Below are 27,964 nucleotides of genomic sequence, written 5' to 3' on the forward strand. Positions count from 1 at the left end.
GAGGAGAGGGAGAGAACACAAAGCGGATTGGGAAGGCCTTCCCACGAGTTAAACCTTGTCTCATCCTCTTGAACAGCCAAAACTTTTTGATTCCTTACACTCATCATGTTTTCTAGGTTGGCTGCCCTCCCCTGGATCCCACTACAATTTGGCAATATATACTTGTCAATGGAAATGAATTTGTATGTAGGCTCTTCCACTTGATTTCTACAGGCTCTAGCAAAACCTGTAAGCAAAAGTTCTCTCCCATCTGTCCTGTCCTCTCTATTCTCAGAGGCACCACCCTAGTACGGGTCTTCATGACAACCTTCCTGGATTGTTGTAATAGCTTCCTGACAGCTTTTCACACTTCCACTATGTTCACTTTCTAATCTATCCCTTATACTACTGAAAAAATAATCATTCTAATACCTAGATTTTGTTATGCCATGCTTTTGCTCAATAATCTTTAGTGGTTCCCCATTGTTTAATGAATAAAGTTCACACTGCTTAACTTAGCATTTAAGGCCTTCTACAGTTTCATGACACTTCTTTCTAGAACTAGAAAGGATGGGGTCCCTGATTACCCTGTAATTACCCTGTCCTACCCTAGCAAACTTCCCCTTCCTTCTTCCCTAACCCTTAATTTGCCTATTTAGGCAAAAACCACATGCTCATAATACCATTTTCTGAATTCCCATGCCCATCCAGTTCATTCCTATTCCTCTCTAGTTTCTGTCTCCTCCCTTCCTTTCAGTGTGCCTTCTGAGTCCCCCCGCCTCCCTTGCCTCTTTTAAGCACTAACAAAATCCTCTTCATTCTAGATTTCTTCCTTCCTCACTCTTTCCAAATACTTGTACTTTGGGAAACTTTGTTCTCTCCAGAAGACACTTTATCCTGGGCCACCTTTACCAAGCCTGAATGTTTCTTCTTTCATGTCCTGACACAGGGGGCCAGTAAAAGGAGTCATCCTGCCCTTTGCTCCCCATTGCCTCCATACCTTTGTGTACACTGTTCTTTACTTGTTTGATAACTGACAACATGCAATAATAAAAAGAGCTGGACATGGAATTAGGATGTTTGGAAAGTGGAAAAGTACAGTAGGGACTAAAGTCTTTAAGGGAAGTTTGCTAGAGGAGGTGAGCCTTCAGCTGGATATTGAGGAACGCATTCATTTTGTACTGGTAGATCTTAGAGCATGAAAAAGATTTCAGAAATACCTTATGTAGGGAGTGTGTGAGTGCATGTGTTGTCCATGTAGTCATAGCTTCCCAAAGTGGGTGACACTGTCCCCTGAGGAGTGCTGGAATGATGGGGGACAGTTGTAGCCTCAGATGCAATTGGGGGGCGTTGAATATAGAATTTCATGTCTAATTTCTTTGCACTCAAAGCCAGAAGACAAAGATCTTTATTCTCCTAAGTTTTTCCCAACTCTACTCCTCCTGCAGGTACATAGGAGGAGAGTCGTAGGCAAATGGGATAAAGATCCCAGAGTTACACTTAAAAACATCATCAAAGAATGCTAAAGCAACCTAGATTGTTGAAATGTAGACAGGTACACGAGACTTGCCAGCTCCTCTTATGTCAGCTTCTTTCTAGATTCTTACTCTCTCTTCAGCAACCTCAAGAGAGGTTGGCATTATTTTTCTCTCTCAAAGCTGGAAGCCAGAAGTCCTCAGCCTGGATTTTATCAGTTTCCATGGATTAAACCTATGCTGATAATTCCCAAATTTTTACGTCCAGCTCTAACTTCTTTCTTGAGCTCCAGTCTTGTATATCACCAACTACCTTTTAAATATCTTGAAATGGTTATCTGATTGGCATCTTAAACTCAACATGTTGGAAAAAAAAGTTCAATATGTTTTTCCTCAAACTTACCTCTATTCCAGACTTCCCTGTTACTTCCCACTATCCTCACCATCACCCATGTTCACAGCTTAGGCATCACCTTTAACTCTTCACGTCCATTACACTACATAGTCAGCTGCCAAATCTTGTCATCCCCCCTCACCCCCATATTGTCTCTCAGATATATACTTTTCTCTACTCACACAGTTGCCCCACTATTCAGGCCTTCATCACCTCTGATTTGTCTCCCTGCCTTAAGTGTTTTTCCACTCTAATATAGTCCACTGTTGTCATTCAGTTGTTTAGTTGTGTCCAATGCTGCATGACCCCATGGCACCATAGCATGGCAGGCCCTTCTATCCTGCACTATCTCTTGAAGTCTGTCCAAGTTCATGTTCATTGTTTCCATGACACTATCTATCCATCTCATCCTCTGCCATCCCCTTCTCCTTTTGCCTTCAATCTTTCCCAAAATCAGGGTCTTTTCCATTGAGTTCTGTCTTCTCATTGTGTGGCCAAAGTATTTAAGCTTCATCTTCAGTATTTGACCTTGCAGTGAAGAGCCTGAATTAATTTCTTTAAGTATTGACTGATTTGATCTCCTTGCTGTCCAAGGGATTTTTAAAAGTATTCTCCAGGGGCAGCTTGGTGGCACAGTGGATAGAGCACCAGCCCTGGGTTCAGGAGGACCTGAGTTCAAATCTGGCCTCAGACACATGACATTTACTAGCTGTGTGACCCTGGGCAGGTCACTTAACCCCATTGCCTACCCCCCCAAAAAAAAGTCTTCTCCAGCACCACATTTGCAAAGTGTTGTTGATTCTTCAGTGCTCAGCTTTCCTTATAGTTCGACTCTTACAACCATACATTGCTACTGGAAAAAGCATAGCTTTGACTATATGGACCTTTGTAAGCCAGGTGACAGCTTTGCTTCTTAGTATGCTGTCCAGATTTATCATAGCTTTCCTTCTAAGGAACGTCTTTTAATTTCACAGCAGCATTGCAGTCTGCTGCAGCGATCTTTGAGCCCAAGAACACGAAATCTGAAACTCCTTCTATTTCTTCTTCCTCTATTTGCCAGGAAATGATAGGACCAGTTGCTAAGATCTTAGTTTTTTTTTTTTAATATTTTTTTTTGTGTTAAGCTTCAACACAGCTTTTACAGTCTCTTCTTTCACCCTCATTGAGAGGCTTCTTAATTCCTTTTCACTTTCTGCCATCTGAGTGATATCATCTGCATATATGAGATTGTTGATATTTCCAGATTTTGATTCATTCAGCCTGACATTTCACATGATATACTCTGCATATAAGTTAAATAAAAAGGTGACAACATACAGCCTTGTCATACTCCTTTCCCAATCTTAAACCAATCAGTTGTTCCATGTCCAGTTATAACTGTTGCTTCTTGGCTTGCATACTAGTTCCTTAGGAGACAAGTAAGATGATCTGGTACTCCCATCTCTTCCAACACTTGCCACGTTTTGTTGTGAGCCACACAGTCAAAGGTTTTAGTATGGTCAATAAAGTAGAAGTAGATGTTTTTCTGGAACTCTCTTGCTGTCTCCATCATCCAGTCAATGTTGGCAATTTGGTCTCTAGTTCCTCTGCCTCTTTTCAAAAAGCAGCCTGCTCTTCTGGTAGTTCTCGGTTCACATATTGCTGAAGCCTCGCTTGTAGAATCTTAAGCATAACCTTGCTGGCATGTGAAATGGATGCAATTGTTTGGTAATTTGAACATTCCTTGTCGTTGCCCTTCTTTAGGATTGGGACATAAACTGATCTCTTCCAATCCAATTGCCACTGTTGTGTTTTCTAGATTTGCTGGCATATTGAATGTGGCACTTTAACAGCATCATCTTATAGGATTTTAAATAGTTCAGCTGGCATTCCATCACCTCCAATAGCCTTAAAAGGTAGTTGGTGATATACAAGAATGGAACTCAGGAAAGAAGTTAGCGATGCTTCCTAAAGCCCACTTAACTTCATTCTCTAGGATGTCTGGCTCTAGAGCATTGGTGATGTTAAGATCTTTCCTGTATAGTTATTTTGTGTATTCTTGCCACCTTTTCTTAATCTCTTTTGCTTCTGTTAAATCCCTACCATTTTTGTCTTTTAGTACACCCATTTTTGCATGAAACTTCCCCTTTTTTGAAGAGATCTCTTGTCTTTCCCATTCTATTGTTTTCTTCTATTTCTTTGCATTGCTCACTTAAGAAAAACTTCTTATCTCTCCTTGCTATTTCCCTATTGCTTTCCTTCTTTCCTCAGCTATTTCTAAAGCCTCACTAGACAGCCATTTTGCTTTCTTGCCCTTCTTTTTCTTTGGAATGCTTTTTGTTGCTGCTTTTGGTACAATATTGTAGACCTCTGACAAAAGGTGATCCATTGGAGAAAGAAATGGCTAACCACTCATATCTTTGCCAAAAAATTTCTATGTTCAGCACTACAATGATAAAAAATATGACATCGGAAGATTGAAAGGTGTCCAGTATGCTACTGGGGAAGATCAGAGGACAACTACAAGTAGCTCCAGTACTAATGAAGCGACTGGGTCAGAGCCAAAAGGAAGGTCAGCTACAGATGCATCTGATGACAGAAGGAAAATCTGATGCTGTAAATATTGCATAGGAACCTGGAATATAAGACCTATGAACCAAGTTGGATATCGTCAAATAGGAGATAGAAAGATTAAACATTGATATCTTGGGTGTCAGTGAACTTAAATGGATGGGAATGGGCAAATTTAATTCTGGTGATCATTACATATACTACTGTAGGCAAGAATCCCTTAAAAGAAATGGAGTAACCCTCATAGTTAATAAAAGGGTAAGAAAAGCAGTAGCAAGGTATCATCTCAAAAATGACCAAATGATATCTGTTCAGATCCAAGGTAAACATTATAGCAATGAAAGTCTGTGCTGTAGTCACTGATGCCAAAGTTGATCAGTTCTATGAAGATCTACAACACTTTTTAGAAATAACACCAAAAAAAAGATATCACATTCATCATAGGGGATTGGAATGCTAAAATAGGAAATGAAAAGCTAATTGGAATAATAGGCAAGTTTGACCTTAGAGTACAAAATGAAGCAGGGTAGAGACTAATAGTTTTGTTAAGACACCTCACTGGTCATAACAAACACTTTTTTCCAACCAATGTGTTGAGTGGCCAAGGCCACTTGATCAATATAGAAATCAGATTGGTTACCTTATACTTTGCAGCCAAAGGTGGAGAAGTTCTATATAGTCAGTTAAAACAGGACTTAGAGCTGACTGTGGCTCAGATCATGAGCTTCTTATTGCAAAATTCAGACCTAAATTGAAGAAAGTAGGGAACACCATCAGACCATAAAGGTATGACTTAAATATTATCACATGAATATGAAGTGAAGATGATGAATAGATTTAAGAGATTAGATCTGGAAGACAGAGTGCCTGAAGAATTATGAACAGAGGTTTGCAATATTATACAGGAGGAAGCAACAAAAAACATTCCAAAGAAAAAAAGAAGAGCAAGAAAGCAAAATGGCTGTCTGAGGAAGCTTTACAAATGTAGTTCACACAGATGCCAAATTAATTTTCTTTAATCATAAGCCTGACAATGTCACTTTCCTTCCTCCCCCCTTCCTCCCACTCAATAAATTCCAGTGGCTCTCTGTTACCTCTAGAATTAAATAGAATCACTGTTGGTATTTAAAGTCCGATCCTTTCTTGCCTTTCTCATCTTATTATCCACTATATAGTGCCCATATTGGCTGTTCTTCGCACATAATACTTTCCTCCTCTCTGTCCTGGCTGTCCCTCATGCCTGGAAGATCCTTCCTCCTTATTTCCACCTTTTAGAATCCCTGGCTTTCTTTAAGACCCAAAGGTAGGGCTGTTTTTGCTTTTTCTTCAGGGTACCAATGTACCAATGTACAGGTACATTGCTTGATACATAGCAAGGACTTCACAAATTCTTTTTGATTTCTTTATATGAGATCTTTCCTTCCGTCTTTTGACTTTTTTGGAGTATTTGTTTAGTCAGAAGATAAGGATGTGAAGAGGGTAGTGACTTCTAACATTGACTATTTCTGTTATTTATTGTTTGTACCACTTTGATTGAATCTCCTTATTTTACAGATGGGGAAACAATCCTGAGAAGTGATTTGTTGTTAACTAGATCACACAGGTAGCAGGGCTGGGAATTGGACCTAGGTCTTCTCCAATCCAGTACTTTTGTTTTTGGCTAGACAATGGGGTTAAGTGACTTGCCCAGGGTCACACAGCTAGTAGCATTATGTGTCTGAGGCCGGATTTGAACTCAGGTCCTCCTGAATCCAGGGACAGTGCTCTATCCACTGAGCCACCTAGCTGCCCCCCAGTGCAGTACTTTTTGCATCATTTCAGTGCCTCTCACACAAGGTGCTTCCGAGTGGGAGTTGTCTACTGGGGCAATGAAGGTAGGTGGTGCCTTGGGAGATTTTGTTTTTCTATCAAGAGTGCTTGTTTTAAGCATCTCTTTGGAGCTTGAAGCACAGAATCAAGCACAACAATTAAGTTAGGTTATTGTTTCTACTCCAAGAACGGCAAGTTTGGAAGGAGAGAGTTTAAAATAGATGCTGTGGGGGGAAAAAACTGGAAAGTTAGATCTGAGGCCTTGAATACCAGGCTGGGGAATTTGTTTTATATTTGACACTGGGTTTAGAGTCAGAAGATGTGGGTTTGCAGTTATCACAGGATTTGGAGTTAACAGGGACCTTGGAGGTCATCTAGTTCAATTCCATTTTATAGATGAAGAAACTGGAATCCAAGAAATATTAAACGACTTGCTTAGGTTCTCACCTAAGTAGTAAGTAGCAAGACTGGGATTTAAACCAAGTCTTCCAACTCAAAACTTAGTTCTTATTCCACTATAATAAGCTGCTTCTTCAATTAGCTACGTAGTAGCTACGTGATCTTGGGTTAAGAGGTCCCCTCTTTCTCCAGCTATAAAAGGGGGATGACAGAAATACTTGCATGCTAATCAGCTGTTGAGAGGTAGCTTTTATCATCTTTATTATGCTTAGATTGTAAGCTCTTCTGTCAGATTGTAAGCTCTCCTACCAAGTACTACAAGTCTTATCCTCATCTTACCGATGAGATAATTGAGACTTAGAGAATTAAGTGATTTACAGCTATTAATTGTCAAAGGCAGAATTCCAAACCAGGGCTTCCTAAGAGTCCCGCCCCTCTATTCGGTGCACCAAGCTAAATGTTTGCTGAATTGCACGACTGCTAATTATTATTATTTGTCAGGCAATGGGGAGCCGTACAAGGCGCTCAGCAAATGTTTGCTAACTAAAAGTCAGTCCTATGCTGCTGTCGGAGCCCCACGTGTTCTCACAAGTATAGTAATTCTAGCACCCTTGGCTCCCAGATGCCTTGTACTTTTCACAACCCCTCGCCTCTTCCAAGGTAGTTCGTTACTATGGTAACTGTGTCCGGGCGGAAGTGGCTCAGAATATAGACTGGCATTACTCAGATGACGCTAACTGGCATTACTCAGATGACGCTACAGCCAGCTGCACGTGACAGGGGAGACCCAGGGCGCTCCTCCTCCGACCCCTTCAGTTCTCGCCTCTCTCTCCCCTTCGCATCGATCGACGGAGACTTGGACCAATAAGCCAACAGCTTCTGTCACGAGGCTCTGCCCTCGCGGGAGGCCGCAGACCAGTCAAAATCCGCTCCCCCGGCTTCAGTCAGTTCGACCGACGCAATTTAGGCCACTCAGCGGGTCCCCAGCTTCCTTTCCCCGCCCCGCTTCCCGGTCCTCCCCGGGAATGATGGACGGGACATCTTTCCAATAGCACCGGGTTGAGGCTGCTTACGGTCCCGCCCCCTGTGGAGCGGGGCCAATGAGCGCCCTGGGTCTCGGCAGCGGCCGGCCCGGGAGAGAGGTTTTGCACTGCGGTAATATGACCCTTCCGTGAGGAGCTGTAGAGGCGGCCCGCGGAGGGATTGTCCGCTCGCCTTCGGTGGTGCCGGGAGTTCCGAGAGACCCAGCGCGCCAGAGGAAGAGCGGGAGGAGAGGAGGCGGAGGAGGCGGAGGAAACGGCGCGGGGCGCCGATGCGGGAGAAGCGCGGACGCCACCGCGGGGCAGCCCCGAGCTCGCGATGAGCGGCTCAGCCGCCGCCGCCGCCGTGGTCGCCTTGCCCGGCGCCGGGGTGGTCCCGCTGGCTCCGGGCCCCGCCTCCGCTGCCTCCTCGCGGGCCCTGCATGTGGAGCTACCGTCGCAGCAGGTGAGCGCGGCCGCGCACCGGGCGCCCGTCCCGGGTTGCCTGGGCACCTCCCCGTACGGGGCCCCCGGGGTTCCCCGAGGGCGGCACGGGCGCCTCCCAAGGGCCGCGGAGGCTCTGGCCCCTGGGGTTCCGGGGTCACCCTAGCCTTCCGGACTCCCGACCACTGTCCTTTCTGGGCTCTTCGTCACCCCTCCACTGTCGTCTCTGGACTCTCAGTCACCCCCCCCCAACTTTACAGTTATCTCCCTCCACCTCCCCACCCTGGGCTTTATTGTCACCCGCTTCTGTCACTACTGTCCCTTCTAGATTTCTGGTCATCTCTCTCCTCCCCCTTTCCCCTCTTGGCTCCCCCCTTCTGGTCTTCATAGTCACTCCCCCACCCCCCTTAGTGTCTCTCTTTAAGGCTTCATAGTTGCCCCCACTCCACGCATTGTCTTCTCAAGATTTCGTAATCACCCTTCTTTCGGACCCCCCTCCGTCTCAGTTGTCCTCTTACTGTCCCCCTTAATGCTTCATAGTCATACACATCCTTCCCTCTATTCCCCCAGCCTCGTCCATGTAGGAGGGAGGGTGTGTGTGTGTGTGTGTGTACACTTTCTCCTTGGATACTTCAGGGTGGTGGGATGGTGGGATGGTGATGGTCGTGGTGGTGGTGTTGATGTTCTTTAGAGACCACTTCTCCCCGTGGAGAATTCAGGGTCACCTCCTCCTTATCTCAGAGTCCACTGTTGAATATGACTTCATCATAGTTTTCCTCACAGCTTCTGGGTCATTCTCCCTCCTCTGGGTTTCAGTCCTCTTAGAGTGACCCCTCTCCCTTCTCATTCCCATTATTTAAGGATTCCAAATGATACTTAAGAGCATAAAGATAAAAGGAGGGGGTGCAGGAAGAAAGGAATGAAATGAAAGAGGTGATGAAGACTTCCAGGATGTGAGGAAGGCAGCTTGGTGTAAAATAGCAATCTTTAGCTGTTAGATGGCACTTTGCTTTGCATAGTGAGAGAGATTTGGATTTGAAATCAGGAGAGCCCCCTCTCTGCTGGCTTGTTAGCACTCTGGCCTTTGGGCAAGTCATTCAGTCTCGGTCTGCCTTCATTCTCTCATTTGTAAGGTGAGGGGGTGTGGGACTGAATGATTTCTAAGGTCATTTCCAGTTTCAAGATCCTTAGGGGAAGGGATTGGTGAAAATTGTCAGCTTTTTATGCTGGTGAGGAGTTTGGGAATGAAGGAAAACTCAGAGTAGGATAATAAGGAAACTTAGAGAAAGCTGGCCAAGAAGGTTTGGTATGGCGGGGAGCTTTGAGATTTGGGGTAAGGTAAGGGAGAGAGAAAGGGAAAGAGAGCATTGGTTAACAACCTAGAAGATCTTCCTGAAAACTATTAAGTTTCACTTTTGGAGTGTTGCAAGGGACCTTCAAACAAATTAGACTAAGTTTTGAGGGTTTCTGAAGTTCTTGCAAATGATATTCTGTAATTTTTGGCTGTTTTTTGTATTCATCAAATTCTTGCGATCTTAGTAAAGTGTTGAATGCCATACAAATGCTAAGTATGGCTATAGCATCTTCCATAGGTGTCATCCTTTTGGAATGTTTTGGATGGCTATGGTGAAGACTCCATGAGTTCTTTGCTCTTGGCTTTTACTTAGTATGCTGCAAAGCAAACATGGCTCACCGTCTGGGTTGGAATGCTCAGGTTTCTAGGCTTGGTATGAGACACCTTTTAAAAGGTATTGCTTTTCTGGTTCTCTGCCCACCGACAGCCAGGGCCTCATTCTTTTTGTGCTGGCAGAAAGTATATTGCATTTGATACCCTAAGAGGTGATGCTTGATTTTAAACCTGCCTGTTTATATGCGTTTTTTAAAAAATGTGTAGATTAAAATGATGCCTGACTAAAAGACAATAATAATCTTTAAACTTTTCTAGCCATTACAAAGGCTTAAGTTTTAAACATGTGTTTTAGTCAGTAATATTTTCCTTGCTGTCTTTTGAGTTTACAAAAGTCCTTGCTTTTTCCTTGGTTCAAATTCACATGGAGAGAATCAGACTTCTGGAAGTTGGGTGACTTGCCTACAGGTATGCTGGATAATGAGGAGGGAGAATTAAGTTTCTTCACAGTTATTAGGTCTTCTGACTTCAAGTCCTGTCCTCTTTATTGTCCTAGATGTGTAAAACCTAGGGGTTAATCTCCAAGGTCCCTTTCAGCTCTAACGTTGCGTGCTTCTCTGTATTGGAACTACTCATTCTTCACCTTTTGTTGTAGTGGGGTATGGTCTTACCTATATTCAGATTATGTATGAGTGCCTGATTTGAAATTGTGGAGATTGGAAATTTTTGGGTTAGGTTTATAATTCACCAGTGTTGTAAACTTTTTAAGTTATGTTGATTTAATAAATTATTATATTATAAAAGATATCATAATGTTTTTCACATCCTTCTAGATGGGAACGTAGTAGTGATGAACTTCTGTGTCTTTTCACATATTCTTAAAAGCTCAGCTGAGAACTTTTCCTCTGAACCTCCTTCCTCTTTCTTCAGGAAAGAAAAATGCCAGCCAACTAAATTTGAGAACCCACTATGTGCAGAACTAGGTGAAGAGCTAAATTTCTTAAAAGCAGAGATGAGTCTCATATCTTTTTTTTGGCTAGGCAGTTGGGGTTAAGTGACTTGCTCAAGGTCATACAGCTAGTGTTATATATCTGAGGCCGGATTTGAACTCAGGTCCTCCTGACTTCAGAGCCGGTGCTCCATCCACTTCGCCAACTAGCTTCCCTGTCTCATATCTTTTGACAGGCAGTAAAGTGGTGGGCTTCAGTGAATACTTGAACTACCTTTGAGGATGTTATAGTTGAAAGTGATGAAAACATGTACTAGAAATACAAAACAATTAGCTAACTTTTAGTCACTACTAATAATAGCTCACATTTGTATGATATTTACACTTTACAAAGCACTTTCCTTGCTACAGATATGTGAAATAGCTAGTCCAAGTATTGTTGTTTCCATTCTACAGTGAAATAAAAGAAAGTTAACCTCTAAAATCACTTGTCAGTGGTCACACAGTTAATGGCAGAGCTGGGAATTGAACCCAGGTCTTGTGACTTGAAATAACTTTTCTTTCTTTCTATACATTAGAGGCATTGTTCATAGTAGGTAGAGAGCTCGTCTGCTAGTTCTGGATGCCCTGATTCAAGCCCCCTTCCTGACACACACTAAGTGACCACCTGTTAGTGTCCCAGGCAACTTTCTAAGGCTAAGTTGCAGAAAAGGTGCCCATAGGCCTTGGTAGATCCGCTAGAAGCTTCGCAGATCCAGGCAAAAACAAATTAACAAAAGAATATTCTACATTTGTACAACACTTTAAGTGCTTTTTTTCAGTGTAGGCAATGTAATTCAGTTAACCAATGCCCTTCTTTTATGGAACTTACAGTGTGTGTGGGGGTGGGGATTTGACCATATTCTCATAACTATAATACATAATTGCATAAGGAGGTACCGAGAAAACAATTGGAGAGATAGACTTGGACCTGGAAAGGGACTTAATCACAGTCTCACTGCATGTCAGTGGCAGAGCTAGGATTGGAAGGTAAGGTCTCCTCCTCCCCACCTCCCCTTCCCAGCACAATTTTGGTGGAGGACACCTCACTAATAACAAACCGCTTTTGCTTTTGTCTTTCTTGTTAATCCATAGACGTTTAAGTTAATAATTTGTTAGTTATACTTTCCCTACTGAAGTCCACTGTAGTGCGAGGAATAATATGACTTTTAATATATTATGAGCATGTGATAATACCCTGCCTAATATTATTTGGTTCTGCAAAAACGTGGTATGTCAAACAGTGTTACAGGGTCCTATTCTAAATGGACAGTTGTGTGAATAATGTGCTAAGTAAACATTAAAAACTTCTGTGTGTGCTCATGAAGCTTACAGTATAATGGAGAGGGATAAGATACAAACACAGATAATTTCCACCTTTAGATAGTTCTAATGGGAGGTGTAGAGTGGGACAGAGGATGTTCCTGGCATAAAAGGAAGCATGAGACAAGACACGGAGGTAGGGAAGGACAAAGCATATTTGGGTACTTAGCCCATTTTGGTTGGAGCTTAAGAGCGCATGAAGGATAGTAAAGTGATGTAAGGCCAGAAAAGTAGGATGTCACCAAATTGTGGAGGACCCTGAATGCAAGGCAACAGGATGTGGATTTTACTCCCTAGAGAGTTTCTGAAGGTTTTAAAGGAAGGGAATGATACAGCCTGATTGTGGAAGACAGAGTGAAGTTGGAAAGGGTTGTTGGGGTATTTTTTTGTCATTGTATATAGGTGAATAGTAATGAAAGCCTGTATTAGTGATGGCAGTGGGGATAAATAGGAGGAGAGGGATTTGAGAGAGATTGTGGGTTTATAATTAATAGGACTTGGTAACCATCTGCCCAAGTGATTTTCTTTAAGCGTAGGTCTGACAGTGTTACTCTGCTACTCAATAAACTGCAATAATTCCCTGCTGCCTCTTGAATAAAACATATCAATACCCTTATTTAGCTTTTTAAAGCCTTTTAGAACCTAACCCTAAATTATTTTTCCAGTGAAAATTTCTACTTCCTTTCCCATATCCTGAGATCTAGTTTAACCAGTTTTTTCCTCTCTCTCTCATACCTGATATTTCATCTCCCAATCAGCATGCCTTTGCGCTGGCTGGAATGCATTCCCATCTTATTTCTGCCTTATAGAATTTCTCTTCCTTCAAGACATAGCTCAAGCATTACTTTTTACATATCTTTCCTGACCTGCTCTTCCTCCCTCACTACTGTGTATTTATTTCCTTTATATTTATTTGTTATGTACTTGTTTGTGTATTTGTCTCCCCTATTAGACTTCATGTTTCCTGCCAGTAGGGATTGTTTCATTCTTTGTATCCACAGTGCAGGCATGGTGCATAGTAGATGCTTAATAAAGGTGTTGATTGATTAATTGGATATGAGAGGGTAAGGGTGAGAAAAGAGTCAGAGTTAAGGTTTTGTACATGGAAAACTCAGTGAATAGTGGTGCTGCAGAGAGAAATAGGTTAACAAAAGGAGTGTAGGTGTAGACCGGATTAGATGATATAGATATTTTCATTTTGTGGTGCTGATGGAGCATCATTTTGGACAAGTTCTTTAGGTAATTTGATATGGGATATTATTGATTATGATATTGGAATTGTCAGAAGGGAGAGGTTAGGTTAGGGTTAGTGCTAAAGATTAGGGAGAAGGTACATGGAAATGGTAGTTGAAGCCATAGGAGTAAATGAGATTGCTAAGGGAAAGTGTAGAGAGAAAATAAGAATGCCAAAGATAGAATGTTGGGGAGCATCCATGTAAAAAAGTAGGATGAATATAATGTCTCTGAAGCCAAGAGGGGAAAGATGATCTGTAGTCCGGGACCATTTAATGTGTTAGAAGTGCTAGAAAGGTCAAAGGGGATGAAAACTGGTAGAGAAAAAAAAACCTGTTTGTTGCATTTAGGTATTAGGAATTTGGTGGTGGCCTTTGATTAGTTTCAGTAGGGTGGTTGGGAGGAAATCAGATCGCAAGGGATTAAAATAGGGTGTCCTGAGGAAGGAGATATTGATTGTACTGACTGACTGAAGACAACTATATGAAAAGTAGAGGGGAGATATGGAAACATTTCTGTGTGGTTAGATCAAAGGAAGACTTATCCTAAGCTAGGGTATTGCTAATATTAAATAAGTTTTAGGGCAGATAGGCACTAGTTAGTGGAGACAGAGAGATGGAAGATACATGATGAAAAGGTAATGACTGAGCATAGGTAGGAGTGAGGAAAAAACTAGATCTGGGTGCTGCCAGAAGGATTAATCTTAACTGTTATGGGAGGGTTTAGTGATGTTAGATTGGACTTGGTTTCTAATGTTTTAATGAGATGGTTGTGCAGTTTTATGGTCAAGGTAAAGTTATTTGGTATGCCTGTTAACTAATGAAGATGTTTCTGCTTTAAGTTCCTTTAGCTCTTGTTAGTAACAAGCAAAAGAAGGTGAATACAGGCATTTAGGAACCTTCAGAAAATTAAAGGTAACACCAGCATCTTAGTATCGTTATTTTACCTTGGCAAGCAGGTTTGTCCCAGATAGTGGCACCAGTTAGGTTTGGTCTTTTGGTCAGTTAACATTGTACTTCATGTGAAAACGTTTTTCATTTTTTCTTTAAGATGAAAAGATAACTTGATATTTGGTTCATATATTAACATTTTTCTCTAGCAGGGTCACAACTCAGACTATATAGCATGAAACTAAGAAGTGAAACTGCCTGAAATAGAACAAGTGCAGAGTTGAAATGAATCAGTTGAACCTTAAGGATGTGGGAAGACGAAAAAGTTTTCTTAACTGGTTTCCAAATATGCTTTTCTTACTTTTATAAAAGAACTGAAGAGAAAAAACATATTTGAGATACCTCCTATTTTAAGTAGCATGTAAATTGAGATATTAATTAGAAATATTTTAGGTTATTTCAAGGGAAGGGTATAAAACCTCTTCCATAATATGTGAACGAAGTTTGTTTGAAATTGCTTTGTTTAGTAATTGCATTGCTATGTTATATTGGAGGGACAGAAGAACATATAGAAAATTGAAAGCTTGAAATTGAGCCATCCTTATAGCGGCGTTACTCCTTTATGCACTAGTTTCAAATAACCTTGTTTCCAACTTCTTTTGAGAAGGGTACATGTATGCACTAAGTTAAAGAATGTAGAATGGCAAAAGACTTTAGAGATCATCTAATCCAGGGGTTTTCAACTTTTTTTGTGTCGTGGACTGTTGGGTGAAGCCTATAGCCCCTTTCTGAGAGTAATGTTTTAAAATGCATAAGATGAAATATATAGAATTACAAAAGAAGCCAGTTATATTAAAATTTAATTATCAAAATATTATAAGCAAGTTCACAAGTTACATTGAAATGTAATTATCAAAATATTATAAAACAAGTTCACAGATTAAGATTAAGGTTACAGTTTATAGATTAAGGTTAAGAACTTCTGATCTAATCTGATTACTAATGATCTCTTCTTTGCTTACCATATAGGATTGTTGTAAAGATCAAATGAATTAGCATAGCTTCATAGATGTTTAGAATGAAGAGACCTTGCACTTGATTATTTAGTTCAGCCCAACTCTGTTTATATACGGGGAAACCGAGGCTAAATGTGGCATGGTAATGTAGCTGGGATTCAAATCTAAAATAATTTTTGTAAACTGCATTGTGTTAAAAAAATGTAAGCTATAGCTAAGTGACTTGCCAGAAATCTTGTAACAAACTAATGGTGCAGCTGGTACTGTAACTCTGGTCTATCAGTTCCTGGTCTTGTATCATATATTATTATATGATAATTATAACAAGCTTATTAAATCTATACCTGTACTTTATTTCTTAACACCATAGCTCTGTAGGTTTTAGACTAGAATCCAGTTAAATTTGTAAAACCTACTGTGTGTCAAGTACTATGCCAGACTGGGGATGAAAAGACCACTCCTGTCCTCCAGAGCTTACATTTTACTGGGAGAGTGAACATTTTCATGTTATATAAAAAATAAGAAGTAAGTTTCCTCATCTGTAAAACATGAGGGTTAGAATTCATGATTTCTGAGGTCCCTTCCAACTGTACAGCTGTGATCCTAATTTTAGGGGGAATGGTGATGGTTCACCAACAACCTAGGGGGATCAGGAAAGGCCTCTTGGAGGTGGTACTTGAAATGAGTCTTGGAGAGACCTTGGAATTCCAAGAAATGGAGGTAAGGAGTCACAAGGGACAGCCTGTGTAAAACACAAGAGACTGGGGATGGAATATGTCTACAAAGAGTAGAAATTAGGCATTTTTAGTTGAAACTTAGAGAGTGGATGAAGGAGTAATGTTTAACCAGCCTTCAGAGGGAGGCTGGAGCCAGATTGGAAAGAGCTTTAAATTCTGAATGAGAGTTTGTATTTAATCTCAGGAGCAATGAGGAACCCCTGTTTTTTTTTTTTTTTTAAATCTGTGACATGGTCAGACCTGTATTTTAGAATATCAAATTGGTAGTTATGTGGAGGATGGATTAAAGAAGAGAGGGCTGGAATGCTAGGAAACCATCACTCAACCAATATTTTTAAGCACCTGAAATGTGTCAGATACCATACTATGAGATATATTTCTGAGGGATTTCCTATTTTAAGTAGCATATAAATGGAAATGTGAATTAGAAATACTTTCGGATAAAGTACAAAACAGTGAAACAATCACTATTCCCTATTTTTATGAGCATGCATTCTAATGGGGAGGACAACAAAACATAAAAACATATACAATGTAAATATAAAAGGAATAAATATACATATATACAAAGTAGTTAAATACAGGGTAGTCTGGGGGGGCAGATACTAGCAGTTGGAAGGGGATCAGAAAAGACTTCATGCAGAAGATGGTTTTTGAACTGTATCTTAAAGAAAAAGAGAGAGGGAGTCTCTGAGGTGGCAGTAAGGTGGGAGTGAATTCCAGGTGTGAGGAATGGCCAGTGCAAAGGTGTGGAGATGTGAGATGGAGTGTCATGTGGAGAACAGAGGGAAGACCATTTTCTTCTGACCTTTGTAGAGTATGTAAAGGGATGTAATATTTCATGAGTATAATAGATCATGAAAGAAAAATTGGAGCCAGGTGGTATAGGGCTTTAAAAACTAAACGGAGAAGTATTTTTTTTTTAATCTTAGAGGCAATAGGAAGCCACTAGAGTTAGTTGAGTAAGAGAGTTACATGGTTTTTTTTGAGCAAAATTACTTTGGTAGGAGTGTACCAGAGTGGTGAGAAACTTGAGACAGGGAACTCAGTTGAGATGATATTGTAGTAATCTAGGTGAGAGGTAATGAGAACCTGAACTAATATTGTAATTGTTTAAATGGAAAGAAGGATTTGGAAGTAAAAGACGTCGTGGAGGTAGAAACAAGATTTAGCAACTGATTGGATGTATGGGGTAAGGGAGAGTGAGAAGTTAAGGATGATATTGAAGTTATGAACTTGGGAGAAAGATGGTGCCTTCAATAGAAATAGGGAAGTTTGCAAGACTGGAGGATTGAGAAGGAAAGATAATGAGTTTTGTTTTGGACACATTGAGTTTGAAATTTCTAGTAGTCATTGACTATGGAGGACATAATCTCAGGTGAGAGATTGTGGGTCGTTTGCATAGAGATGATAGTTAAACCCATAGGAATTGGATGATGTTGCCAAGAATGAGAAGAGAAGAGGGCCTGGGACCAAATCTTGAGGAACAACAATGTTTAGGGGGCATGAGGTAGATCAGAAAGGGAGACAGAGAAGGACCAGGCAGACAGGTAGAAGTACCAGTTACGAGGATATTGCAGTAGATCAGGAAAGAGGTAATAAAGTGCCTGATTTAGGGTGGTTGTAGTGTGAGTGGTGAGAAGACGACTTTCGTGAGAGATATTTTGGAGGTAGGATTGATATATCTGACTGGATCTGATGTGTGAGGGATAGTGAAGAGTTGAGAATGTTTCCTAGGTTGCAAACCTGATTGGAAGAATTATCTTTACTGGGTCTTCATGGCAACAAGGTGGTCCTTTTATACCTCTCTAATTGATATGAAATTCCACTCACCAGTGGCTACTCTAACTTTTTTCATCCCTCTTCAGACCTCCCTTGACATCTATCCTTATCCTCTCCACGACCTTACCTCATACTTCACTGAAAAAATTGAAGCCATTTGTTGAGTTCTTTCCTCCTCATCTCACATTACTCAGATGTCTTCTTCTTCACTATTTCCTTCTTTACCCCTGTCTTTAATGAAGAGGTTGCCCTTCTCCGTGATAAAACAAACCCCACATCATGCACCCTTGTTCTCATTCCTTTCTGTTTTCTCTAGGATACTGCCTCCACTATCATTCTCAGTTTCTAATCTTCAATTTCTCTCCATCTCCTGGTTCCTTCCTTGCTTACAAACATCTCACTCTTAAAAAAAACCACCCTCACTTGATCTGACTGTCCTTAGGAGCCATTATATCTCTCTTCCCTTTCTTGTCAAAATTTCTTGAGAAAGCCATCTGTCTATATTAGGTGCCTCCATTTCATTTCCTCTCACTTGCTTCTAAACCATCTGCAGTTGTGACTTTGACCTCATCATTTAACTGATGCTTCTCTCTCCAAAGTTATCAATTATTTCTTAGTCATATCTAATGACCTTTTCCCAGTCTTTATCCTTCTTGACTTGTCTACAGCTGTTTATCACCCTCTTCTCCTGGATACATCCTCATCTAGATTTTTGTTAGCCTGTTATCATCTCTTGGGTCTCCTAACCCTGTCTAACCTTTCTTCTCAGTTTCCTTTGATAGATCGGTCATTCTTGGTGAGTGGGTATCTCTCCTATCATCTTTATGTAGAATATTTCCAGATGTATATCTAAAGCCCTAACTTCTTTTTTGAGCCTCAGTTCTGCATCACTTGCCTTTTGGACATGTTATAATGGATGTCTTGTACACATTACCAACTCAACATGTTCAAAACTGAACTCATTCTCTTTCCTCCCAAATCTCTCCTCTTCCAAACTTTGCTGTTACTGTTGAGGGCACTGCCATCCTCCCAAGTCACCCAGGCTTTCAACTTTGGTGTTATCCTCTATTCCTTACTCTCACTCAACATATCCAATTTGTTGTCATCTCTTATTTCTACATTTTTTTTGGGGGGGGAGCCTAGGCAGTGGGGTTAAGTGACTTGCCCAGGGTCACACAGCTAGTAAGTATTATGTGTCTGAGTCTAGATTTGAATGCATATCCTCCTGAATCCAGGGCCAGTGCGCTATCTACTGCACCACCTAGCTGCCCCTCTTATTTCTACATTTGCAACAAATATTTACTTTGTGTGTGTGTGTGTGTATATGTGTGTGTGTGTGTGTGTGTGTGTGTGTGTGTATGTATATATGTCCTTTTCTCTCTACTCACACACCACCACCTTGGTGGAGAGCTTCATTACCTAGACTATTAATAGCTTTTTGATTGGTTTTCCTGCCCCAAGTCTCACCCTTACTCCAATCCCTCCTTTAATAAGCTGCCAGACTGATTTTCTACCTTCTAATTAAACTCCAGTGGCTCCCTTTTACCTTCAGGATCAAATATGAAATCTTCTTTGGGGTGTTTGAAGCCATTAGCAACTCATCTATCTGCTTCCTATCTTTCCGGTCTTCTTACACTTTACTCCCCTCCCTGATCCAGCCATACTGACATGACATCTCCAGACTCAGTTGTGCCTTTTTACTGGCTGTTTCCTGTGTGTGGGAGACTTACTTTCTCTCTTACCTCCTCCTCTTGGCTTCATTGATACCTACAGCATTTAGATAAATCATTCCATAGTGTGCCTAGACTACATACTCTCTCCGCCTCTGGTAGTCCTACAGTCTTCTAAAGCAGATGGTAAATGCCATTTCCTTGAGGAAGCCTTTCCTTTTTTCCCTGCCATGTTCATGACCTCACATAGTATTTTGACTTATGTAATACTGTGTGTTACAGTTAGTTACCTGTGTTGGTGTCAGTTGTCTCCTGGACTGTGAGCTCTCTGAAGGCAGGGACTATCTACAATTCTCTTTCTTTTCACTTAGGGCAGAACCCAGTACACAGTAGGTACTTAATAAGTATTTGTTGTATATAGTGGGAAGAGTCGTAGACCCAGGGTGTAGAGAAGTCTGGCTTAAAATTCTACCTCTTACACTTAGTAGTTGTATTACCTGGGGAAAATCATTTAGCTTTTTAAAACCTCATTTCATTTGAAGTGATAGTAAGAGTAAGAGTTTATGTGGTTGTTGTGAGGGTCAAATGAGATGTTTGTGAAGTGTTTTGTACACTTTAAATCATCCTGCAAATGTCATTTATTCTTTACAGTAATCCTATGCAATACAGCATAATTATTATAAATGGGAAGAGGGAGACATATACATAAAAACCCAGAATGGCTGTAGTCCGTTTTGTTCCTTAGGCCATGAGGCTGTCTAGAAGTTTGTTTTACTCCTTTCTGAGTGGCCTTCTAAGACATAGATTTACTTTCTGTATGTCTGTGAAGCTGGTGGATGGCGGGCTCTCTGGCTCGCCCTATCAGGCTTCTCAAAGTTGCTACCAGGGAGACTGAATGTGAAAACAATGTATAAGTAAAAGTGGGAGTTGTGATTTTTATGAGTTTCTTCCATCCAAGAAAGAATGACAGCCTTACCACAATTTATGTGATGAAGCAACTTTAGGATCTAATGTGGACATAGTAGCTGTGTATTAATGTTACTGCCCAGCATGAATTAGAAGTGAGCTGATGTACAAGAGTAATAGAAACTTTTCCAGACAAGGAATTATTAGTATACTTTCAATTCTGACTTTTTTGTGCTTTTTAAAAAAAATTTAAAAAAATTTTTGTTTTTTTGTTTTTTCTTTTTTTTCTTTTTCTTTTTTTTGTGCCTTTCAAAAGGCTGAGAGTCTTTTCCCTTGGGTGTGAGGTAGCAGCAAATGTACAGGATGATTTTGGAGGATCACACTTAATAATTAGTAATTGGTTTCAATACAAAATTGTATACAAAATATTTTTTTTCAGTCCTATTATGAGTTGACTTTGAGAAGTGTATTTCAGATGAAAAGTTTTAACTGCAGATATATGCTTTTGCTTACAAACTGGTCACATGTAGTCAAGTGATTTGTTGAGTGTTGATGAAAGGGAGAGCTGTGTATACAGTGAAACTGTATACAGCTGACTCAAGTGCTAATTGGGAAAGGCCACAAGGTTTAGCCTTTACAATATTTTTGTAGTTTTGATATGGTTTAAATTAAGCTAAAGACATTATCAGGAATTTAAAGTGAGGACAGCAGAGAGAAAGAGAGGTAAGGCTTGATTTAATTGGGGATAAAATATTTGTATGCACCTCCCAAGATTGTTGAATGCAATAGAAATGTCAGCTGTTGTTATTATCAGTCTGTCAATAAAGTAGTTGCTAACCATCTATTATGAGGAGGTTGGACTTGATGACCCCTAAAGTCCCTTCCAGGACCATGTTTCTGACTTCCTGTCAGGTCCTGGCATTGCCACGTACTTAATGAACACGGTCACATGGCTTCTAAGTGGTAGAGTTGGGCATAGAAACCAGATTTCCTACTCCTAGTCCAGTGTTGTACTAGTCTTTTAGTTGCCCAGGGAGAAAACTTTTGAATTACATTTTATTCTCTCTCCTCCCTTGGTCCACATATTAAATTAACAATAAATTATTGTTGATTATTCCTTCACTTGGTTTATTTTTGGATACCTAGTATCTTCATAATTCAGTCTCCTGTGATCCCATCCCTACTTCTGTATCTGCCTTTGAATGGGCTGCCCTACAAGTCTGAAATAAACTACTTCTTTTCTACCTAGATAAATCTCTGGTTTCTGTGAAAGTTTAGCTACTTTCTACATAAGGCCTTTCCTGATTACCCAAGCTTTTCCCCACTTCATGAAGTTATCTTGTGTTTATTTTGTATTTGATAGAATGTAAGCTCCTTGGGGGAAGGGACTGATTTTTCCCCTCTCTTTGTATCCCCATCTAGGTAGCATAGTGGATAGATCACTTGACTGGGAGCTAGCAAGACCTGAGTTCAAATCACACTAGCTGTGTGACTGAGCAAATCATTGAATTTCTCTTAGCCTCAGTTTCCTTTTCTGGAAAATGAAGAGATTGGACTTGATGGCCCCAAGGTCCCTTACACTTCTGCATCTATGATCTGTGAACTTCTGGTAGGGTACCTGCCACATATTGGGTGCTTAATATTGATTGATTGTTAAAATAGTTTTCTGATTGACATTTCTGCCTCAATTCTTCTTATAATGTCTCCTGCATGCTGTCAACACTGCTTCTTTCTTGTCACTTCCCTCTTCAGAAATCTTCAGTGATTCTCATTTCCCTAAAGGATTATCTGCATTTTTTAGCATCACATTCAAGAGTCTGTATAATCAGGACCCAAGCTACTTTATAATTCATCAGTATACTTTTTAAAGCACCAACTGTCTACCAGGCACAGGGAATATAAGAAAGAAAGAACAGTCCCTGCTCTTAAGTAGCCTAAGTTCTAATGAGAGAGACAACACGAAGAATACATAGACACATACAGAGTAGATGGAAAGTAACATTTAAAGGGGAACGTTTGGGGTTTGGGGTAGAGGTGGGGAAGATGACTTTTGAACTCTCTTACAGGATGTCAGGGATTCTTGGAGGGGAAGTGAGGAGAGAGGATACACGAGTGCAAAGGCACAGAAACAGGTGTAACGTTTTCTCAGAGGGAGAGCTAGTAGGGCAGTAGAGCTATAGAGTAAAGGTCATGGAGGGAAAGAGAGAGTAATAAGACAGGAAAAGAAAGGAAAGACCAAGTTTTGAAGCATTTCAAATGATAAACAAAAGGGTTTTGCCTTTTATCTTGGAGGTAAGAGGGAGCCATAAGAGTTTATTGATTTGGGGGATGACATGGTCAGACTTAGGCTTTAGGAAGATCATTTTCTTACCAGTCTTCTAGACGAACTCTTAGCTTCAGCCAAATTCAGCTGTCCATTCTTGCTGTCCCTGTTTCTTTGAATATAGCATTCTCCTTGTCTGGAATGCTTAGCCTGGCAATGGGAAGACTTAGGGGAGATATGATTAGTTCCTTCGTGGTGCATTGAGTAGAACTTTGGACTTGGAGTACATCTACATTTAGAATGTAGAACACGATAATTTTATGTATGTGTATATGTATATGTATATGTATATATGTTTATGTATTTGAAATTTCTGTAATAAAGAAATCTCCAGTATCATATGTTTTAATAGTAAAGGTGTGAAGGAAAGGCTTTTTTGGGATTTTTGATAATATAAGAGCTTAGGGCTTCCAGGGCTGTTAGTCTGCAACCAATGCTACCTCCCATGTTGGTTTATCGGGTCAACTTTAAATATTCTAAAGGACAGTTCTGAGGGTAACATATCATCTAAGCTAGGCCTGTACAACATATGGCTCACAGGCTGCTTGCGGCCTGCTAAAGAATTTTGGGCGGCCCGCAAAAAGTGTAGAGGATGTAAAAGAAAGTAAAGACGTAAGGAGGGCTTTGCTTTGTCTGTGCCCCAATTAACTTGCCTTCCACTAGTCACCATTGTGTCTATCATGTAACTTGGCAGGTGGGTTGCCACTGTGCACTCTCTCCTGTTTGTCATGTGTCTCAGGGCAACCAACCATTGTCTGTCTGTAGTCTGAGAGGAGCTAGAGTCATATCTTTTCACTGTGTTTTCTGCTGTAAACAGTAAGAAAACCTGAAAAATGTATTAAAACTTATACTGCTTAGTAAAGTAATTTTTTTTAACATTAATGTAATTTCATGATAAATAAAGATCTTAAGTAATAAGTATAATTAATTGATAATAATTGAAATTTCCCTTTTTAAAAATATGGCTTATTTGCAAAATAGTTTAATCATTAATTATACCTTTACTTGGAAAGTGAGCTGCTAAAAACCCATCTGTGGCCCAAAAAAGTTTATTTTATTTTAATTTTGGTCCCTGCCTACTGCCAAGTTGTGCGGGTCTGATCCAAGCTCTATATGTTGAACCTTAGAGTTGAAATAAAAGAGTTAGGAAAAAAGGTGATTGGAGGTACATTGAGTTAGAGGAAGAATATTGTATTTGTGGATTGGAGGGGGTTGTCTTAAAAACAGATCTATACATAAAAAGACTTTGCATCTTGATGCAGGAATCCAGCATTTTTGCGTTCTGCTCTGCTGTGGAAATATGGAAAAACTTGCCAATTGGCAGTTATCAGATAATGTTTTATTTAAATTAGCCTGGGACCTAGACTCTGACAATTTACTCAGATCCTGGGTTTAACTGGCTGATTCAAAAAGGAGTTTGGACTAAGCAGGGTAGAGGTTGTGAATAAGTATGACCTTCTTTTTCTTTTGGCAACTTCCCTGCCCCTTCAGTCTATGTTCAGAGCCAATCTGGTATATGCAATAATTGCTTAATACTGGCTTGTTGAAGTGAAACCTTTCCCATTGATGTCTCCAGGTTGAGTCTCTTCCCTTTTACTTCTTTGTTTCACCTTGAAAAGCCCTTTTTGGGGTAGAGATAAAATCACCCCCCCTTTTTTAAATTTTAAACAAGCTGAGGCCAAACCAAATCCAGTGAAATCTAGGAAAAAATATCCATATTGAAAAGACACTGAATGTTAAAATTTCCTGTTTTAAGCAGTATGGTACTTTGGGAAATTGCCTCCTACAGAGTGACTGTCTGAACCACTATAGCACTTGCATTTTTCTTATGAACTCATCCCATGTTCTAGTTCTTAGTGTACTTGTTATATGACATTCCTTTTGAGGACAGGGGCTGTCTTTTTTTTTCTAACCCTCACAGGTGCCAATTTTTGCATTAGTAGTTGTTAGACTTCTTTCTCCTTATGTCCTGGATGTGTTCCTAAGTTCTTAAAGTATAGATTAGCTGAGCAAGATCTGACTAATCTTCTCAAGCTGGAAAAATTTCTACTACAGGTTGGATTTTTCATTCAGAAGTGCCAAAGTACCACAAAAAGTACTTGACTGGTAACTGCTACTTTCTTCTCTGCCTTAGTTCTCTTATCCTTAACATGAAGGAGCTGGACTAGATTATCTCTAAGGTCCTTTGAGGCTCTAAAATTTTATGAATCAGAAGACTTGGGTTCTTTCTAGCCCTGGTTTTGCCATTTACTAATATGGATAAGTCTCTTCTCTGAGTTGTACCTTTCTAAAAAAAATACATGCTCTACCTATTTGACATGATTGTTGTGAGAAAGAAATGAGAGAACATGGTTGAATTACTCTTTCCTCTCTGTTTTAAAGATATTTGTTTGCTCTTAGTTCTTTTACACTTTGTCTCACTTCTTCTCAGCCTCCTTACCTGGCTCACTGTCCATGTTCCACCCCCATCTGTGGATATATCCCAAGATAATATCAGAGGACCTCTTCTTGTTCTGTACTTTTTTTTTTTGAGGTGGGGGTGATGTCATTAGCTCCTGTGGATTCACTTATCTCTGGCAGATGACTCCCATTTTTTTATATCCAGTTGTAGTCTCTGTTGAGCTCCAGTCCTGCATCAATAGCCTGATAGTAAGCACTTAATAAATTCTTTTTTTGGAAGTTATATTGATGTCTTCTGTTTCTTACATCATCCCAAGTATTTCTCTATTTCTCTATCCCAAGAGTTTTTTCTTTTCTTTCTTTTTTTAGGCAATTGGGGTTAAGTGACTTGCCCAGGGTCACACAGCTAGTGAGTGTCAAGTGTTTGATCTGAGGTCGCATTTGAACTCAGGTCCTCTGACTTCAGGGTCGGTGCTCTACCCACTGCGCCACCTAGCTGCCCCTCCAAGAGTTTTTTCCTATATAACAAATAGTATTTTTTAAAAAGGAAAAAAAATCAGTGCAACTGAATTGATACATTGAAAAATTGGGAAAACCTGTGTAATGTGTAACACCTGTGGACTTCTGCAATTTTTTTTACTATGAATATTAATAAATATTCTTTATTTTAAAATTTTGCACATTGCACTGTAACATATTACAACCAAACATTTTTTGCAAGTGGATATCTATTTTATAAAACTTTATATTTAGCTCATCATTTCTGTACAGAATTATAAGTACAACATGACTTTTTGTCACTGAGTTGTTTTAAAAACAACTTTGAGTGAATAAGTTATTTTGACTATTATAAATACCCAGATTAACTGTAAAGGACATGAAGAAAGACACTGTCTTCATCTAGAGAAAGAATTGATAAGTGAGTATGTATTGAATAATTTTACTTACACACACACACACACACACACACACACACACACCCCATTTGTGTCTAATGGTAGCCATCTCTACAGCAGGGTAGAGGGAAAATAGAAAAAAAGGAAAAAAAATTTACACAATAACTTTGTGTATTTGGAGGGAATAGTAAGTTATGCATATTGTATTTGCAGTTTCATGTACAATCATCTTTTTTATCGTACTATGTTATGGAAATGTTTGTTTTATTCCATAAATACTTATTAATGTAATAAAAAAATTAAAGGGAAAAAAAACCACTGGTCTAAATCTAATTTCTGCCAGATTGCTTTCCAGTTTTTCCCAGCAGTTTTTTTTATAAGGAGTTTTTTTCTAGGTAATTTATATTCTCTGCTTTATCAAATTGTTTCTGATCCTCCCTTCTCTAGTCTGTTCTATTAATCTCTCTATTTTTTAATCAATACTTGAATGGTTTTGATGATTGCTGCTTTATAATATAGTTTGACTATGGAAGTGCTATTTCTCCTTCATCCCTACGTCTTTTCATCATTTCCCTTGATATTCTGGATCTTTTGTTTTTCCAAATGAGTTTTGGTATTATTTTATCAAATTCTATAACATATCCCCATGATACTTTGATTGGTATAGCATTAAAAGTATAAATTAATTTTGGTAGTATTGTCATTTTTATTGTATGGGCACAGCCTGGCTATGAGCAGTGAATATTTCTTCAGCTATATTAAGTTCCTATGTAAGGAACACTTTGTAATTGAGTTGATACAAACTTTTGAGGTAGATTGATAACCCAGATGTTTTATTCACTTAATTGTTACTTGGAATGGAATTTCCCTTTCTATTATTGCCACTTGGGTTTTTGAGATTTTATTTCGTATTACTAAATTCTTATTGGCTCAAACTCAATATGCTTAAGACAGAATTCACCTTTTCTTGCAAACCTCCCCTTCCTCCCAACCTCCTCATTTCTGTGCTGGCTTTATCACTGTCCTTCTAGTTATCCAGATTCAAAACTTTGTCTCATTTTACACTCCTCATTTGCCAACCACTATATCCAATTAGTTGTCAGTTCTACTTCCACAACACCTGTAACATTTGGCTCCTTCTCTCTGCTCACATGGCATCACCTTTCGTTCAGGCTCTCATTCTCCCTTACCTGGACTCTCTTGAAAGAACCTCTTAGTTGGTCTCTCTGCCTCCATTCTCTCCCTTTGTAGTCCATTCTCTGCAGAGTGGCAGAAGTGATGTTCCTAAAGCACAGCTTTGACCATATCACTCTCTTGATCAGAACCCTCCAGTGACTCTTTATCACCTTTAGGATCAGTTATGAACTCTTGTTTGGCATGTAACATGGCCTAAATTACTGTTCTAGACTTAATATCCATCATTCCCCTTCACATTTTTTTGTGTTCTTGCCAAACTGGCTTACCTGTTGCTCACTGTTGCTTCTGATTTTTTCTTATAGCTGTGTGGACCTGCTTCTGCTCAGGGCAGAAATTTTTATACAATCTGATGACTTTGTGGCACTTTAAAAGTTTTGTGTGTGTGGCAGTTGGGGTTAAGTGACTTATACAGGGTCACATGGCTAGTAAGTGTCAAATGTCTGGTCTGAGGCCAGATTTGAACTCAGGTCCTCCTGACTCCAGGCCTGGTGCTCTATCCACTGTGCCATTTGGCTGCCCCAAAAGTTTTTTTTTTTAATCCATATAATATGAATATTTCCAATGAAAACTGAAAATCTACCTGCTTTTGATTTGATTTATTGAGTGGCACAATCAAATTTAGTACAATTTTATCAGAATTTTCACATCATTAGTGTGAGTAAGGTGGATTTTAATGTAAGGAGGATTTTGTTATTCCTTTTTAGAAAATAGGTCTCAGGATCCATGGCCAAGATAGATGGTAATTCCCAGGATCATGTTTGTAAACAGTTTCCACTGCAACTGCACAATGAGATATAGGGGTGACATAAGGTAATGGTTACTATACTCATGCTGTGCTAGGTCATGATGATATTGCTAAAGTTAACCTGTGAGCTTAATTAATGTTGGCAAATTGCCTTCTTTGTGT

General features: G+C 39.8%; 1 protein-coding gene across 2 annotated transcripts in view; it reads left to right on the plus strand.

Annotated features, from left to right (window-relative positions):
* The first annotated feature begins 7,714 nt into the window (after window positions 1-7,714).
* Window positions 7,715-27,964, plus strand: part of UVRAG (UV radiation resistance associated) — a 443,033-nt gene continuing 422,783 nt past the window's right edge. For both annotated transcript variants that reach the window (XM_020989535.2, XM_078156924.1), the window contains exon 1: window positions 7,715-8,091. In XM_020989535.2, the coding sequence (XP_020845194.1) occupies window positions 7,966-8,091 (126 nt within the window). In that variant the 5' untranslated portion in view covers window positions 7,715-7,965. The remainder of the gene's footprint in view (window positions 8,092-27,964) is intronic.

This window comes from Phascolarctos cinereus, unplaced genomic scaffold (assembly GCF_003287225.1).
Source record: "Phascolarctos cinereus isolate Bilbo 61053 unplaced genomic scaffold, phaCin_HiC Scaffold_726;HRSCAF=1367, whole genome shotgun sequence".
In the NCBI taxonomy this organism is placed as follows: Eukaryota; Metazoa; Chordata; class Mammalia; order Diprotodontia; family Phascolarctidae; genus Phascolarctos; species Phascolarctos cinereus.